The sequence below is a fragment of the Narcine bancroftii genome, chromosome 12 (assembly GCF_036971445.1).
Source record: "Narcine bancroftii isolate sNarBan1 chromosome 12, sNarBan1.hap1, whole genome shotgun sequence".
Classification (NCBI taxonomy): Eukaryota; Metazoa; Chordata; class Chondrichthyes; order Torpediniformes; family Narcinidae; genus Narcine; species Narcine bancroftii.
Genome location: NC_091480.1, coordinates 28,561,150 through 28,577,798, shown reverse-complemented (window position 1 = coordinate 28,577,798; position 16,649 = coordinate 28,561,150). Strand labels below are relative to the sequence as shown.

At 40.1% G+C, this 16,649-nt stretch overlaps 1 protein-coding gene across 7 annotated transcripts in view; it reads right to left on the bottom strand.

Annotated features, from left to right (window-relative positions):
* Positions 1 to 16,649, bottom strand: part of LOC138747596 (putative sodium-coupled neutral amino acid transporter 10) — a 49,908-nt gene that overhangs the window by 32,055 nt on the left and 1,204 nt on the right. For 4 of the 7 annotated variants that reach the window (XM_069906967.1, XM_069906965.1, XM_069906966.1 and 1 more), the window contains exons 2-5: positions 14,720 to 14,837; positions 10,572 to 10,617; positions 8,555 to 8,648; positions 6,526 to 6,666 (exon numbers count right to left, since the gene is read on the bottom strand). In XM_069906967.1, coding sequence (XP_069763068.1) covers positions 6,526 to 6,666; positions 8,555 to 8,648; positions 10,572 to 10,617; positions 14,720 to 14,837 — 399 coding nt within the window. Of the gene's footprint in view, positions 1 to 6,525; positions 6,667 to 8,554; positions 8,649 to 10,571; positions 10,618 to 12,325; positions 12,420 to 14,719; positions 14,838 to 16,649 lie in introns of those variants that run through there. The other 3 variants (XM_069906970.1, XM_069906971.1, XM_069906969.1) reach the window with 3 other exon arrangements.

Genomic DNA, 16,649 nt, shown 5'->3' with positions numbered 1-16,649 from the left:
CAGATCCATATCTAGCTCTACTGATCTACAGAATTTCACCACTTGAACATGGCATGTCACCCGCTGAGCTTCTGATGGGGTATAGACTGCGCACCACACTTCCCGACTCTGCAGACCCAAACAAGAACAGAGATGTCGAAGATGTCGAATGGAAACAAAAGCTTATGCAAGGGAGACAAAAGCCGAACTATGTCAAGTCAGTGAGAAACTTAGGGCCACTGGCACAACATGACACATAGAGACTCAGAGGTTCCAACACTTGGGACAAAAAGGCCACTGTTCTGGAGGCAGCAAATTGAAGATCCTACACTGTCAGAACCGAGGATGGTCAAATACTGAGGAAGAATCAAAGAAGCGATACTGCAGAAACAGACAGATGCAGAAGATTCAGCTTGCACAGAAACAGGGGAAACACTACAAGTGCCAGACAGTAGTGGACCAGCAGAGCTGACACAAGCACTTGTGCCAAGAAGATCCACGCGAGTTGTCAAAGCACCTGACAGACTGAATCTCTAAAAGAAAAAGAAATGCTCTCTTAAAAGTTTGTGCTGCTTATGTTTGTGTTAAACTTTAACTTGGAAGAATTGATGTGTCATGTTAGATTAAACATCTCAAGGGAAGGGAGAGAGTGCTACCACCAGGAGGAGACAGAGATGGAGTGGCATCTTGAGAATGCTGATGCACCTTGGGTAGATTCAAGATGGATGCTTCCAATGCCTGAGTGTGTTCTGTTCTTAGTGCTGTTTGCTTAGTTGATAAATCTAGTTGTTTAAAAAGAACCCAAGTTTCTTTATCATAATAAAAGAGGCATCACAATTCTGACATGATAGTCTGAATAAACATTGAATTTGATTGGCTTGTTCTGAGCCACAGAACTATAAATGGTAATTTAACACTAATTTCTTTATTTGACACAATGTAATTTATAGCAATTGTTGCACCTGTAATGCTCCCAGAAAACGACAAATTTCATGACGTGTGTTCATAAGAATAAATTCTGATTCTTATTCTAATACTCAGATTAATGAATAAAAACTTCTAATCTCTTTAAATTCAGATACTAATAATTTTTTGATGGTTTGCATTATTTTCTGCATTATTTGCTGATAAGGATAACACAATATTTTTAATGAATGAAGTTAGTTTTCAGAGATGGATGACAGATTTAATCTTTTTCCCCATCTTAATTTATCCTGTCTTTGTCTTGTTAGCTTCAGTTGAAATGAGAAACCTGGAAATTCAATGGCTTAGTAAATGAATTGTTCAAGAAAACACTTGCTGGCAAAGCCTTGAACAGAGGAGCTGGGGGATTTCACCACCAGACAGATCACAAAATCTTGGAAAGCCCTAAAAGGAGTAAATTCAGCAAAGAATAAGGGCAGCTGATACTGTATTAAACCAAGAAGATAGACAATGAGATAGACAACAGACTCGCCAAGGCAAATAGCGCCTTTGGAAGACTACACAAAAGAGTCTGGAAAAACAACCAACTGAAAAACCTCACGAAGATAAGCGTATACAGAGCCGTTGTCATACCCACACTCCTGTTCGGCTCCGAATCATGGGTCCTCTACCGGCACCACCTACGGCTCCTAGAACGCTTCCACCAGCGTTGTCTCCGCTCCATCCTCAACATCCATTGGAGCGCTTACATCCCTAACGTCGAAGTACTCGAGATGGCAGAGGCCGACAGCATCGAGTCCACGCTGCTGAAGATCCAGCTGCGCTGGTTGGGTCACGTCTCCAGAATGGAGGACCATCGCCTTCCCAAGATCGTGTTATATGGCGAGCTCTCCACTGGCCACCGTGACAGAGGTGCACCAAAGAAAAGGTACAAGGACTGCCTAAAGAAATCTCTTGGTGCCTGCCACATTGACCACCGCCAGTGGGCTGATAACGCCTCAAACCGTGCATCTTGGCGCCTCACAGTTTGGCGGGCAGCAACCTCCTTTGAAGAAGACCGCAGAGCCTACCTCACTGACAAAAGGCAAAGGAGGAAAAACCCAACACCCAACCCCAACCAACCAATTTTCCCCTGCAACCGCTGCAATCGTGTCTGCCTGTCCCGCATCGGACTTGTCAGCCACAAACGAGCCTGCAGCTGACGTGGACTTTTTACCCCCTCCATAAATCTTCGTCCGCGAAGCCAAGCCAAAGAAAGAAGAAACCAAGAAGGTTATGTTATTCTACAGAGCATCGATGAAACAATGTCTGGGTTAGATTATCTCTTTATTTTAGAAGGATGGGTTGTATAATGAGGAAAGACTGAATGGGTTGGGCTTGTATCTGCTGGAGTTTAGAAGAATGAGAGGAGACTTGTTTGAAGCAATAAGATCCAAGGGAATACTTACTGGGTGAATGCCGAGATAATGCTTCCACTTGTGTAAGAATTTAGAACAAAGAGCGGCTGCACAAAAATCACGATTAATACATTTAATCCAGAGCAGAGTTATTTTTCCCCAAGTGGGGTCGATAGTCTTTGGAAATCCCTTTCTTGAGCATGGTGGAAGTGGAGCTTTTAAGACAAAATTTGATAGATACCGTCGAAGATTACCGTAAATAGGTGGGATTGCGGCAATCTTTTCAGTCTGAGCAACCATGATCCTGCCCATCTGAGGGGTCACCTGACCCACTCCTGCTGTTAACATGCAGCTACGTGTTCACCTCATTAATATCGATCATTTTTGCATTAACACACAGTAAACAAGAATAATATCAGGAATCCCATGCAAGACGTGAAACTAAATTGCATAGGTATACATTATACCTGTGCCTTTTAAAGGGAAAGGTGACTACGAGTTTTAGTCACTGTTGAAAATCATTGTGCAGCTTAAGGTGATTGGAACAGACATCCCTGTTTCTCCAGTGCTGACCATGAGATCTCGATGGACAAGGTGGGCACTGGGCAAAAAGTGTAACCAGCTGTTGGTAGAAAATATTCAACAGTCAGGCAGCAAACGTGGAGAATCAACCTGAAATATTACTGTTTCTCACTCCACATATGGCTGCCATATTTGCTGAGCATTGCATTTCTGTTTGACTTCAAATGTCTCGCATCCCAGGAACTTTCTTACATTCAATATGGACTTGTGAAAAAGTTAAACCTTTTTGGGGAAAAAAATTATGAAGTTTTTGGAAGATTTATTTTAGATTGCTTTAACATTAGATCAATTACTTTTTTAAAATGGATTATACTGAAACATTAATAACTGGTTTATTACTGGATAAATTTCATATTGCATTTATTCGTTTGGTGTTAGCTGAAAATGTATTGCTGTTACGTGGAAGAATGATGTCAAATTGAGTACACAAAGATGGCATAATGAACTAAAATCATGTATTTATTTAGAGAAGATGACATAATTTCCGGCATAATTATTCCTTTTTTTGTTAAAAAGTGGACTCCATATTTGAAATATGGGTTTTGATATATTTTATTTTTCATTCTTTAAGTAAATTTACATAGTAAAATCTTCAATTTCACAATATATTAAACATTTTGTACAAAAACAAACAAAAACCTCCCTCCCCCTTCCTACAAAATATAAAACCATACACTGTCGGAGCTCATACTATCCATAAAAAAAATCTTTCAAGAATCTACATAATTATTATAATTGGACCCCCAAATGGTCGAAATATGGGTGCCTTATCTTGACCAAGTGTCATTTTTGTTTTTTTAGATCATATGTAATTTTCTCCTTGGGTCTACAGTGCCACATTGGGTCTATATTCATCTCTGCAGTCCATCGTACTATGAGTAAGTCCGACTTCCAAGTCATTGCAATACACACCTTAGCCACTGCTAAAAATACTTTGACTAAAGAAATATGGAATTTAGTTAATTTGTTACTTATTTTAATAAAATTACCCAATATATTTTGTCTACCCTGTGCTGCTTTTAAAAATATATACTTCAAAAAGGCTTCATCGTCATAATTTGGAGCATAAATATTCATAAACATTGAGGATTCTGCATAAATTTTACAACGTGGCATTACAAACCTTCTGGCTCGGTCAATCGATATATCTTCTACTACTACTACTGAACCCCTCCCTTTAGCGCCATCTTGGAAAATTGCCCTTCTCCCAGCACCATATCGCCCTTAGTCTGGAGTCTCCATCCTGCTACTATTTTTACCAAGTTCTCACTCTTTCTCAAGCTCTCTGTGCAAATTTCAATAATGTTCAACAATAAATACAAGACCATTTGAAAAATACACTTTTTACTTGGTCCCATTGTGAACTTTCTTAAGCTTCTTGTTTAATACCTTTAATCTTTTCATAATTTTTGCAGAAATTCTTCCATTTCTTTAGTCTTGATAAATTGCCATCTGTTACTTCGGCCCTCAGAGTCACAGGATATATCGAGCATTTTACATTCTTTGACCACTGTTGCCTTTTTACATCATCAAACTCTCCTTTGCTTACTCAAAGTTGGGCTAAAGCCTTGAAAGAATAACACCTTTCGGCCATCGATTTTGAGAAGGCCATTGTGTTGCTTGGAGTAATGAAATGCTGCTCCAAAAACTGCTTCCCTGTCCCAGTAACTCTAAAATCTTACCAGGACTGGCCATGGTCACTGATCGTCAGGTCTTCTGGATCCAATCTTCCACGGCACTGCCAGGTTCAGCCAGTCCCAAGACCATTCTTCAAGCATTCACTCAACATTCCTAGCTGAGTCAATTTCTCTTCTGATTTTGTCTTTTGTTGTCTTGGCTTCCTATTTTTAATTTTGCTCATTCACAGTGAAAAAATTCTTAATTTTAAACCGTCTTTTAATATTCTTCATGGAAAGTTCATCCAAGACACGTCTGTCGAGATCCTTCGCTTGGCCACACCCCCAGGGACTCTGAATGTTTTGAGAGCACAATAATGGCGTTGTACTCTCCCTTCTAAAAGCAGAGAAGTCTAAGCATGTGTACATGGCCAAGCCATGTAGCAGATCTCTAGCACTTCTGGCTTTGAACATCTTTACTATTGCTCTTCAGATTGATGAAGGTGGGAGACTTTGGGGTGGGTGCTAAGGTAGGCACTCTTACCTTACATACATCTCCCTCATTCTTCTGACTCTACTGGACGTGTTCAGCTTCCTTCCTCCTGCTCCTGGTTGTGCTGAAGGTCTGCTAGGACAACAACGAGTGCACTATATTTTGGGGCCAGAGAAGCTTTGCAGACATGTCAGCGAGGGAGAAAAATATCTTTTCAATTATAGGTATTCCTCAACTCACGTCCGTGTTCTGTTCTGACCGACTGGTCGTATCTTGAAATGAGCGTGTGTCAGAAATGCATTTTATCCGTATTATCATACATCAAATACAACGTGATGGCCACCAAGGTCAACACTTGCGTGAGGTTGGCCACCAGGCATCTCTCGCGAGAGGATGGCCATCACTGCCAAACTCTCACGAGAGGCATTTTTTCCATAGGTAGGCCAGACTTTCGCCTGTAAACACGTAATTTTTATATTTTTTCTTTATTTTAAAAAAATGTGGTCATATGTGCAGATGGCCATAAATTGCAAGGGTGGTAAGTCTGGGAATAACTGTACCCGTAAATCAATCTAGCTCAGTGGTTTTCAAACTGCTCCCCAAACTCCACCTTGAGTAATTTCTGTGCCATAAGTGCTCTGTGATTAATAAGGGATTGCTTCAGGTGGGATGTGAGTGGCAAGGGATGGTTGAGAACCACTGCTCTCGACCCAATTGTTACTGAAATATTTAGCTTGAGAAAAAAAATGGCCCATTTCCTCTAGAGACATAAAACCGTGCACATAACGAGTCAATTAGATACGATTAAAACAGTGGTTTCCAAACTTTTCTTTCCACTCACATTCCACCTGAAGCAATCTCTTACTTATCACAGAGCAACTATGGCATGGGGATTGCAAGCAAATATGCTGTGGTGAAGGCAGCAACTTATTTAAGGTGAAATTGCGGGGAGAATACTGCAGAATTGTGAGTGGAAAGAAAAGATCCCAGTGAATTTTCCTCCACTGGCATTTCCAACGAACATGCATGCAATTAATTAAATAGGATCTCCCTTTAAGAGATCCACTTTATGTTCCTTTCAAACATCGTGAATCTACCTATCATCATGGAACCTATGAGTGCTGCATCGTGGAGGATTTCACCATCCTCATCATCCAAGTTCCTTATTGTCGAGGACCCTCACTGCGAGTTCTCGTAGTGAGATCACTATTAAGAAAGTCTTTGTGAAAATTTCCCCCCCCGAGTAATCTACAAATCAAACAAGCTTATGCACAAGAACCAATTTCCACAGTATGATCAAACGGTGGCGAGTTTCATGGAACCATACACCAATAAAGTCTTCATAAGAGGGCAGAGAAAAAAAATACTCTTACCATCCAATCGCGCAATCAGGCTCAGAATCGGCACCATACTTTCCAGTACACTCTTTCTTTGTAATGGACAATGATTATAAACAGAAGCAGCCTATCCAACCAGCTATCACTTCTAGTTTTCCAGACTAATTCCCATTCTGCTCACAATTCTCAATACTCACCACAGACATTAGAAGAATGCAAAACGCGATGGAGGACAACGACTGCCAGGCTGAATTTGACACCTTTTTCTGCAAGCTCAGCGGGAGAACCGATACTGCGGTGATGATAGAGAACAATAAAACTGGGTGCCACTTTGTAATCTGTCAGAAAGTGCAAAGGAGTTGGTTAACCAGTATAGTTAAACACTTCTTTCATGCCATCACTTTTTTATAATTCAAAATATCCTGTTTCTTTGGTACCTTACAGGTGCGAACCAATCCAATTTTGCTTGGTTTAACGCCGTTATGAATGCTGCATTAAACAGAGCTCCATCCAATGTGCACTCTCAGTTGTAATAGAACACATTATTTTGAGGAAGGGCTAAGTTTCCTGGTTGATTTCAACTGGTCAGGCAGATAAATAGATCTAACGTTTCAGGTTGAAGAACCATCATCAGAATTGAAGGAGAGAGAAAACAAGTGAGTTTTATATTAGAAAGAGGATGGAGTGGATAGAACAAATAGAATATCTGATAGGGTGAGACTGTGGGGATAAGCTGCTCAGTACACTCAGATGGAAGAAATGCAAGTGAATCACCTAGATTCACCTCCGAGAGAGGGGCCGTTTGGGTCCCTAGATGATGAGAAAGGACAAGCAGGTGTGGCCTCACCTGGCATTATGGGGAAAAGAACCATAAAAAAATGCGGGGGGGGGGGGGAGCGGTTTGTGGAAGTGAAAGGGGAGAGCAGGGATAGTGCGGTCCCTTTAGGAGGCTGAGAGAGGAGGAAATGGGTGTCCAGTGGTGGAATCTCATTGTTAGTGGTGGAAATTGCAAAGCACCAACCGGAGAATGTGAAGGCTCCTGATGTGTAGAGGACAGGGAATCCCACTCGGAAATCAGAGTTGCAGGAAATCAATGACATGTGGTCGGTCAAGAGCTCTGTGAATGGTGGCAGAAGGAGAAGCAACGATTCAGGTGAAATGAGGACATCTCAGAAGCAGCTATGCAGAAAGTTTGCAGACACTATTATTGTAAAAACACACTGAAATGCTGGAGGAACACAGCCAGTCTTTCAGAGTCCATTGGAGATAAAGATATTGCTGATGTTTTGGGTTTGAGGGTCTTCAAGGAATAAGCAGATTGAGCAAAAGGCAGGAAATCTCAGAATACAGTCAGTGCTGGTTTGGGGAGGAGTCCAGACCAACAAAAGGTGTTAATGTATATGATAAGGGGAGAGGTGAGAATGTATTATGTCTATTTAAAAGGAGACAGGGAAAAGGGAGAGAGACTGAACTGGGGGGAGGCAATGGGGGGGGGGGGAGAAGAAGTAAAGGAGGGGGTATTTAATGAAAGCCAGAGAAGTCAATATTAATGCCATCTGGTTGGAGGATGCCCAGTTGGAAGATGAGGTCTTGTTCCTTCAATTTGCGGGTGGTCTCAGTTTGGCAGTGCATGAGACCATGGACAGACGTCAGCAAGGGAATGGGATGGGGAATTGAAATGGGGATGGGGGGGGTTGGCACTGGGAGATCCACACTATTGCTAGAGCTGAGGTCCTCAACAAAGCAATCGCCCAGTCTGTGCCCGGTCTCTCCGATGAATGGAGAATGAACCTTGGTTGTTATCTGTTTGACCCATTTGCACTTATCATCAATGATCCAATGAACCACTCGACATGCTACCAGAACATGGTTAGTGTAATGGTTAGTGCAATAGTATTCCAGCGCCAGCTGGAACTCCGTAAGGAGTTTGTACATTCTCCCCAAGTCTGCGTGGGATTCTTCTGGATGCTCTAGATTCCTCCCTCTGTTCAAAAGATATGGGGGTGGTAAGTTAATTGGTGTATGGAGGGGGGGGCACAGGCTTATGAATTGAAAGGGCCTGTTACCATGCTGTATGTCTACATTTAAAATTTTTTAAACATCGCGATTGCTTAAGCAAAGATATTGCTGGGAGAATACTGTAGAGAAGGGAATGAGAAGAAGTAAATAAATGAACTCAAGCGGTGCGCAAGTATTCTGTTTTCCTAAAAGTTATCTTGAACTTACTGAGGATCCAGTCAACATCATGAAGAGGCGAGCTACCAAACCTTCCAAGGCAGTGAAGAAAACAGTGCAGGTTCCCAGCAAAAGGCCGATCATACTGGAAAATCAGCATTCCACGTTATTGAAATGAAATAAAGAAGATTACCACACTTGATCAAGTACAATCATATTTACTGAGGATACAAAAGAAGTTCTTAGATTCTTTTGTTGTGCAAAAGCAACAGGTTAATGGTGTTAGACTTTGATATTTTAAATCTTCTCCCACTTCCTCTGTTGTGGTGCAATGATGAAGCACTCTTCTCACCGTAGAAAGTTAAGGGTTCAAAATACACTCTGCACATCAAGCAGGTTAATTGTATTTCGCAATGTTGAAGGAGCAAGGAGAAAAGCCATGATCACCTTCATTTTCTTAGATTGTCAGAAAATATCTCATCTAGTAATAGTTTGTAGAAGCGCAGGATTCGCCTTGATCTGCCCAATTCCCTGTCACTTATTGGCCCTTCCCCTGCTTCTTTCCCTCTTTATACATCAGAAGACACCTGGTCTGAAACGTTGACTGGAGTCAAACAAGAAAACCTACAATTACTGGGGGTGAGTACAATACACAAATCTGCTGGAGGAACTCAGCAGGTCACTTGGCAACCACAGGAAGTAAAAGGTTAACTAATGTTTCGGCCGAAGGACTCAGGCCCAAAACATACTTCCCATGGACGCTGCATGTCCTCCTGAGCTCCTCCAGCAATTCTTTATTCTCTCAAGATTCCAGCATCCGCTGTCTATGTGTTTCACAGAGGGCAATTCTTCCTGGTGTCCAGGATCATATTATCCCGTGTGGCATGCTTAAAAATGGATTTTCTGGACACACGTTTCACTGGTGATTTTGGCAACATGCGCTGCACATTCCACTTTACGGGAGGAATGGCATTCCCAGAGTGCCTCATTGTCTGAAAGCAGAGATGGGATATTATGGAAGATATTATGGAATTATACTGTATATACACTTTATCCCAAAGATTTTGGGAAAACAGTCTTCCTTCCATGAAAACAGACAGCGTGAGGGAAATTGAAATGGCTCCATGTCTTTCACAAATAAATGAGAACGAAAATGTCGGCAGTATTGAAAACACACAAAACAGCAATTTGCTCTAATGTAAATAAAGGGTCCCAATGTACTTTAGAGTGGCACAATAGAAAAATAAAATGACAGAGCATTAGATAATAGGAGCAAAAGGGTGGGTTCAAGTTAAGATTAGGGTGAAGGAGAGTCCCAAATGAGAATAGAGAGGTGGAAATTAAGTGAAATTGATTGGGAATGCTCAAATGTGTTGGCTTCTCCTGGTGAAATGCTCCGAAAACAATGGTAGAATAAAGAGAGGAGAGTGAGACAAGACCCTAAGGGAACTACAAAGTTTAGCAGGGAAAGAATACTAAATGGACAATAGGAAGTATGAGATTCCATGTTATTCCCAATATTTTTGCAGATTTTGGCCCTGAAAAATATTTTAAATGGATATATTATTGATTGAAATTAGAATTGACTAGTAGATTTCTCAGTACAGGTTGAAGGTTGAGGGCTTATAGTTGTCAATAAAGATTTGCAAGTATATGGGAGAGGGCGAAAGAGGTTCACATGATGTGAAGGTATAAAGCGGATAATAGGGAGTCAGCAGCCTGGTTTACATCCCTCCTGGGCTTTATTTTTGTGGTCTTCAATTACCTCTTACACATGTTTTACACTTTTGCACAAAATCAAATTCTACTCCAGGGAATACAGCTTTAATGCAAAGGTAATGAGCTGAAGCTTCAATGTACATGGCAGTTTCCATCTCGAGTTTTACTACGATGTAAAGCAGGCCATGGAGGGAGAGAAAATGTGCTGCAACCTCGACACTCCAAATACATTGTTGTATCGTCCTTTCCAAAGGGTGAATCTGATAGCATCTTTAGTGCAGAAACTTTAAACTTAAAAGGGATCCTCACCCTTCGAGCAAGAGAGACCAATATTCTGAGGGCTGCTTACCTTATTTCAACAATTAATTTTCCTGGTATTCCATACGAAACTTGAGCTAAAATAGAAGTCGTAATTTTGGTCAGTGTTAATTAAAAATATTCATGTGTGTCATCTCTTTGAGGAAGGAGAAATAAAGAGAGAAAATTCCACCAGTTTTCAGAGGATACATGCTGCTTTTTGGACCAAGCAGGGAAATGGTTTAATTAATGAGGACATTCCAGATGGTACAACTATTGAAGCATGGTTAAAGCTTGTTGGGTACATAACATCCACTAGTATTAAAACACAGTAATATTTCCATTCCATGCTCTGGGAGGCATGGTAAGAGTAGAGGGCAGCAGTTAGTGCAGTGGTTAGCGCAATGCAGTTACAGTGCCAGTGACCAGGGTTCGAATCCCACACTGTCTGTAAGGAGCTTGTACATTCTCCCTGTGTCTGTGTGGGGTTTTCCCAGGGGCTCCGGTTTTCCTCCCACCGTTCAAAGCATACCGGAGGTTGAAGGTCAATTGGGCATATCTGGGCAGCACGGGCCGGAAGGACCTGCTACCGTGTTGCATGTCTAATTCAAATTTAAATTTTCTGGTGTTCCCACCTTTTCAGGGTCTTGTTTGGCTTCGGTTTTAAAGGTTTGATGCAAACTTGGATGGGTTCCCTGAACACAGAGAAGGGACAAAAGAAACAGGAGTTCACCATTTAATTCCATGAGTGTGATCCATAAGGAGTGAAATCACGACTGATCTGTGATCTAACCCCGTAGTATTTGTCCCAGGATGGTTGAGGCTAATTGAGGTAAATAATCAGCCACGATCTTATTAAAGGTTATAGCAGGGATGAGGATCCAAATAGCATGCTGTTTAATATTTCTTGCATTCATTATCGTTTATCTTAAGTAGTGGCTGTGCAATCAACTCTGCTTTCAAATTTTGGTTCCATTGAAGTTAATGGATCCAAATTTCACAGTGAACAGCTGCTACTATTGAGAGATGATTAACAGAATTAACTGAGAAACATCTTTAAATTCATGTGGCAATCTCAAAACTACAATTAAACATTGTTTCAGCATCAACTGACATTTTTCGGAGAATGTACTAATTGCCTACCACTCTTTCCATGGGGCAAATTTACATGATTATGCGCTAATTTCTCGGGTACAACCATCAAAAGGCATATTAAGCTAAAGATTCCTAACACATATGCCATGGATTGTCTATGCAATGTTATTCTAATCTTGGAGGTAAGGTTAGAATAGTGGTTAGCACACTATTACACCAGTTTGAATCTGGTGCTGTCCGGAAGGAGTTTGTACATTCTCCCTCTGTCTACATAGGTTACCGCCAGGTTCTCCGCTTTCCTCCCACCAGTCAAATGGTAAGGGTGGGGTATTTGAGTGGCATGTGTTCGCGGGTTAGAATGGCCTGTAATATTTTTCAAAATTTAATTCAAAGCTAGTGGCATAAAATAGCAGATGAGGGCCCATGGATCTTTGAAGATGGCGGTAGATGTGCAGCAGGCATGACTGAGTGAGTTCGTCGAGGTGGGGACCAAGTGTTTGGGTGGGGAGATCAGGATTCAAAGGTGATTTTGGAAAATTCACTGGGGATGGTAGGAGCACAAGGATTGTGACTTTAGAAATAAATCTGGGCATGTGAGTCAGTAACATAATGTGATTTAGCTATGATCTGGTAAAGGGGTTTCCAGTAGATCCTCAGTAGTAGAGTGGGTTAAAACCTAGGGCTTAGCATATAATCCTAAAGGAATCTTACCTGTTGGAGGACTCATTTCCCAAGCTGCATGGTCAAGGACCTGGTCACATTAGGTTTCTTTTGGCAGTGTAGAAGTAGCCCTCAACTACCTTCTCTGACAAAGGATAAAGGATTGTTCCAATGACAACACAAAGCAATGCCTTAATATCTAACTTTTTTTTGAAGCGGTCTAGTAGACAAGGTTGTCCCTTATCATCCGCTTCATTTATTTTAGCCCTAGAGTTATTGACTGAGATTATTAGGAGTGATTCGGATGTAAAGGGGTTTAAGGTTGGTCAAGAGGAGCACAAAGTAAGTTTAGTGGATGATGTCTTGATTTACTTGCCTGTCCTTATGTAAACTGCTTTTAAACTTGGAAGAATATGGTAAGATCTCAGGTTACAAGGTAAATTGGGACAAAAGTGGAAGTCATGGCTCAAGGTGATTATATGCTCTGCTGAAGGAATCCTCCATTTAAATGGCCAAAAGAAGCGATTAAATATTTGGGTATATGGGTAGATAATGATTTAAATAATTTGTATAAATTGAACTCCTTACCATTGCTTAAAGGATTTTTAAAAATGGGTCACCTTGCTGATAACATTAGTAGATAGAGTAAATTATTTCCACAGATACAATAACTTTTTCCAAACTTTGCCAATATTGTTAACACAGATTTTTTTCAAGAAATAAACGTATTAGAAAATTTCTTTGGAAAGGCAAAATGTCTAGATTATCTATAAAACAATAACGTGGAAATATGAACTGAGAAATTTACAACTCCACAATTTCAAGAATTATCAACATGTGGCCCATTGAGATTCTTAATCTCCTTATTTGAGGGATGGAGAAAACAGGTATGGGTTAGAATAGAACTGGATAAAATTGGAGTGAATTTAGCAGAAGAATTTATTTATAAATGGAATTCGAAATTAATATCTGGTCCGAGGAATGGACCCTTGTTTATGATTAATATTTGGAACATTGAATAATGAAATTGGATCAGAAGGTAGTATTTCACCTAAAGCGCCTTTGTTTCAAAATAATCTTATATGTTTTACTAAAGACAACCTATTTATGCATATCTAGTTCCAAAATGGGATCAAAACTGTAGAGGGTTGTTTTGAACAAGGCCAATTGATGTCATTTCAACAATTAAGAAACAAATACGGAATTTCACGAAATACACTTTTTTGCTACTTACAGTTAAAAGGATACTTACGGGAAAAATTATGTGCAACTATGCTATTGCCAGAAATGTAGGAGTTGGAGGCCCTTATTAGGAAACGTTATACTAAGAAATTTATCTCTGTAATGTATCACTTATTACAAGCAGTCACCATTAAAAAGGGAGTTCACAAATCAAGACAGAAATGGGAAGGTTGATCTGAATATTGTGATAGTGGAGGAAAGATGGGCAGAACTTTATCATGATTGTATGACTAATATTATAAATGTTAGATATAGCTTAGTTCGATATAATTATCTACATCAACTATACTTAACCCCTCAAAAATTGCACAAAATGAAATTGGAATTATCAGATTGATGTTTTAAATGTGTGATGAAATTGGTACTTTCTTACACTCTACTTGGTCATGTTCTAAAGTTAGAACTTTCTGGGAGGATTTGGGAAAAATTTTGAAGCAAATTGTTGGCACTGTTTTCCCACAAAATCCAGATTTATTTTAATTGGGGAACATTGAAGGAACTAGACCTACATTAAATGTATTACTTCATCAAGTTAAATTTGTTAAAATTGCTTTAGCAGTGGCAAGAAAGTGTATTGCAGTAACCTGGAAATCAGATATGTATTTAGGTCTGGAGAGATGGTATTCAGAAATGCAGAAGGGGAGAAAATAACATCATTAAAGAAATAAATATTCATTTTTATGCAGATTTGGAGCCAGTATATGCATATGCAAAAGTTAGGAATAAATATGTAAGAAATGTTCTTTCAGCTTCCTCAGTAATACATAAATCTTCTTCCCTAAAGGTGACACACATATGAGCATTGTATGCAAACCTATCCTCAGTACAATCCAGAACAATGCTTTATTTTCTTATTTCAATCTTTCTTTTCTGTATTCTTAATTATTTACATCATATAATTACTATATTGCATTACAATTGGAGGGGGGTATAGGAGGGGTTGGGGAGGAGTTAAATAACAATTATTGTATTTTAATTGTTTAAATACTGTTTTTATAATCTGTAAAATTACATGGTTGAAATTTTTTTTTAATTCAAATAAAAAACAATGCCCTCTGCAGAAAGTTGGTGCCAATAGTGGAATTAATTTGAAATGAATGGCTGCACAGATAAGATTCAAACTAGAGCCAATATGCACTATTTATAATAATCCTCGCTTGTGGTAACATACAGGATGTTTTTTTTTCTATTGCGAGAACTCACCAAGGCCAAAGTACGTTTTGCGATTAGATAATATTGCCACTTTAATTAGCATCAGGCTGGAGCTGTAGGTCAACCAGGAGTAGCAGATTAGCAGGGAGGAGCCCAGGATTACCCCACACTAGGGAAATAGTATACAAACAGAAGGCTTAAATGTTAATTTTACAGCATTATTATCTTGTGAAAATCATTCTCACTCTGGTCAATGAAAATTCAGAACATTAATGAATGATAAACAATGATTCACACTTAATGATATAAAAATGTAGGAACTGGAGGCAGACAAAGTTTGCCTCTAATCCCATAAACAGAACCGATCATTTATTTTTCATGATTTTTTTTATAAATATATACATAAATAAAAGTGCATGATATCATAAAGGGATTCTTTCCTTAACTTTAAAATTATGTCTAAAGTTAAATTATCTCATTTTTATTCTGATATAAATCCTCTGTGTGACAAATATAAAATTGCTAAGACTTTTTTTTTTTTAATTGGTTTTATACATAAAGAACATAATTTTTGCATAGTCAATTTTCACACTTACCTTCTGGCGTGGCCTGGTTTGACTGGTTGTTGTTTTACACCACCAAAAGGTGATGGGTGAGTTAATCAGCTGGACTCTGACATTTCCTCCCTCCATGTATCAGAGCTCAGTTGAAATCTAGTCGCCCTGCCCAGTTATGTCATTTCACACCATGCGATTTGACCCATGATATTTCCGGGTTAACTCAGCTGGGGCTAGTGATTCTCACGAGAGTTTATGTCTTTCCTGATGCTGATTACAATCAGGCACTTGCAGAGCTGCATGGTATTGTAAGTAAACAAGAGGCCACCCACCCCGACACACTACAAATTATAGTCAGCGACTTTAACTGGGTCTGTCTCAAGAAAACCCTGCCCAATTACCACCAGCATGTAAACTGCTGTGCCATAGGTCCCAGCACACTCTGCTACACCAAGATATGGAAGGCCCACCATTCTGTCTCTAGACACATTTTGGCAAATGAGATCAGCTGGATGTGCTCATTCTACTTTCATGTAGATAGAGCCTAAAAAGACTGGCTTCAGAGATCAGGACAGCCAGAAGAATTGTTACAGGACTGACTCAAGTCGGTGGAATAAGTGGTGTTCAAGAACTCAGCTGAGGACTTGAATGATTACACCAGGGCCGTTACAGACAGTCTGTGGACTAATGTGTCCCCACCAAATCATTCAGGGTTTACCACAACCAGAACCTGCTGAGAACCAGATCATAGGCATTTAAATCCAGAGAACTAGAACACTACTCAAGGGGCAAGTACGACCTATGAAAAGTCATCTCCAGGGTGAAGTGGAGATTCCGGACAAGAACGGAAACAGCAAAGGATATACATGGACAGAGGCAACAGCTAAATGACATGACCCACAACAAAACCAAATGCAGAGCAGTAGGAGACAGCAAAGTTTCACTCCGAGATGAACTCAATGCCTTCTACACCCAATTTGTCTACCAGAACAAGGAAGTAGAACCATGCACCCCCGAGTCCCATGTTGATCATTTACTGTCAGTATTGGAGGTTGATGTGCAGATTGCCTTGCGGAGAGTGAATCCATGAAAAGCATCTGATCCAGACGCAATACTGAAAATGTGCTGACCAACTTGCCAATGTATTGATGGATATCTTCAATCTCTCACTCTGCCAGGACATGGTACCCACCTTTTTTAAACAAGCCTCAATCATCCCTGTGCCTAAGAAGAGTGTGGTAACCTGTCTAAATGACCACTGACCAGTGGCACTCACATCCATAGTGATGAATGTTTCAAAAGGCTATTGTTGCAGCATATCGCCTCCTGACTGAGTGGTGACATGGATCCATTCTAATTTGCCTACCACAGCAACAGGTCTACAGCACGTCATTGGCTATACACCTGGACAGCAAAGGCTGAAT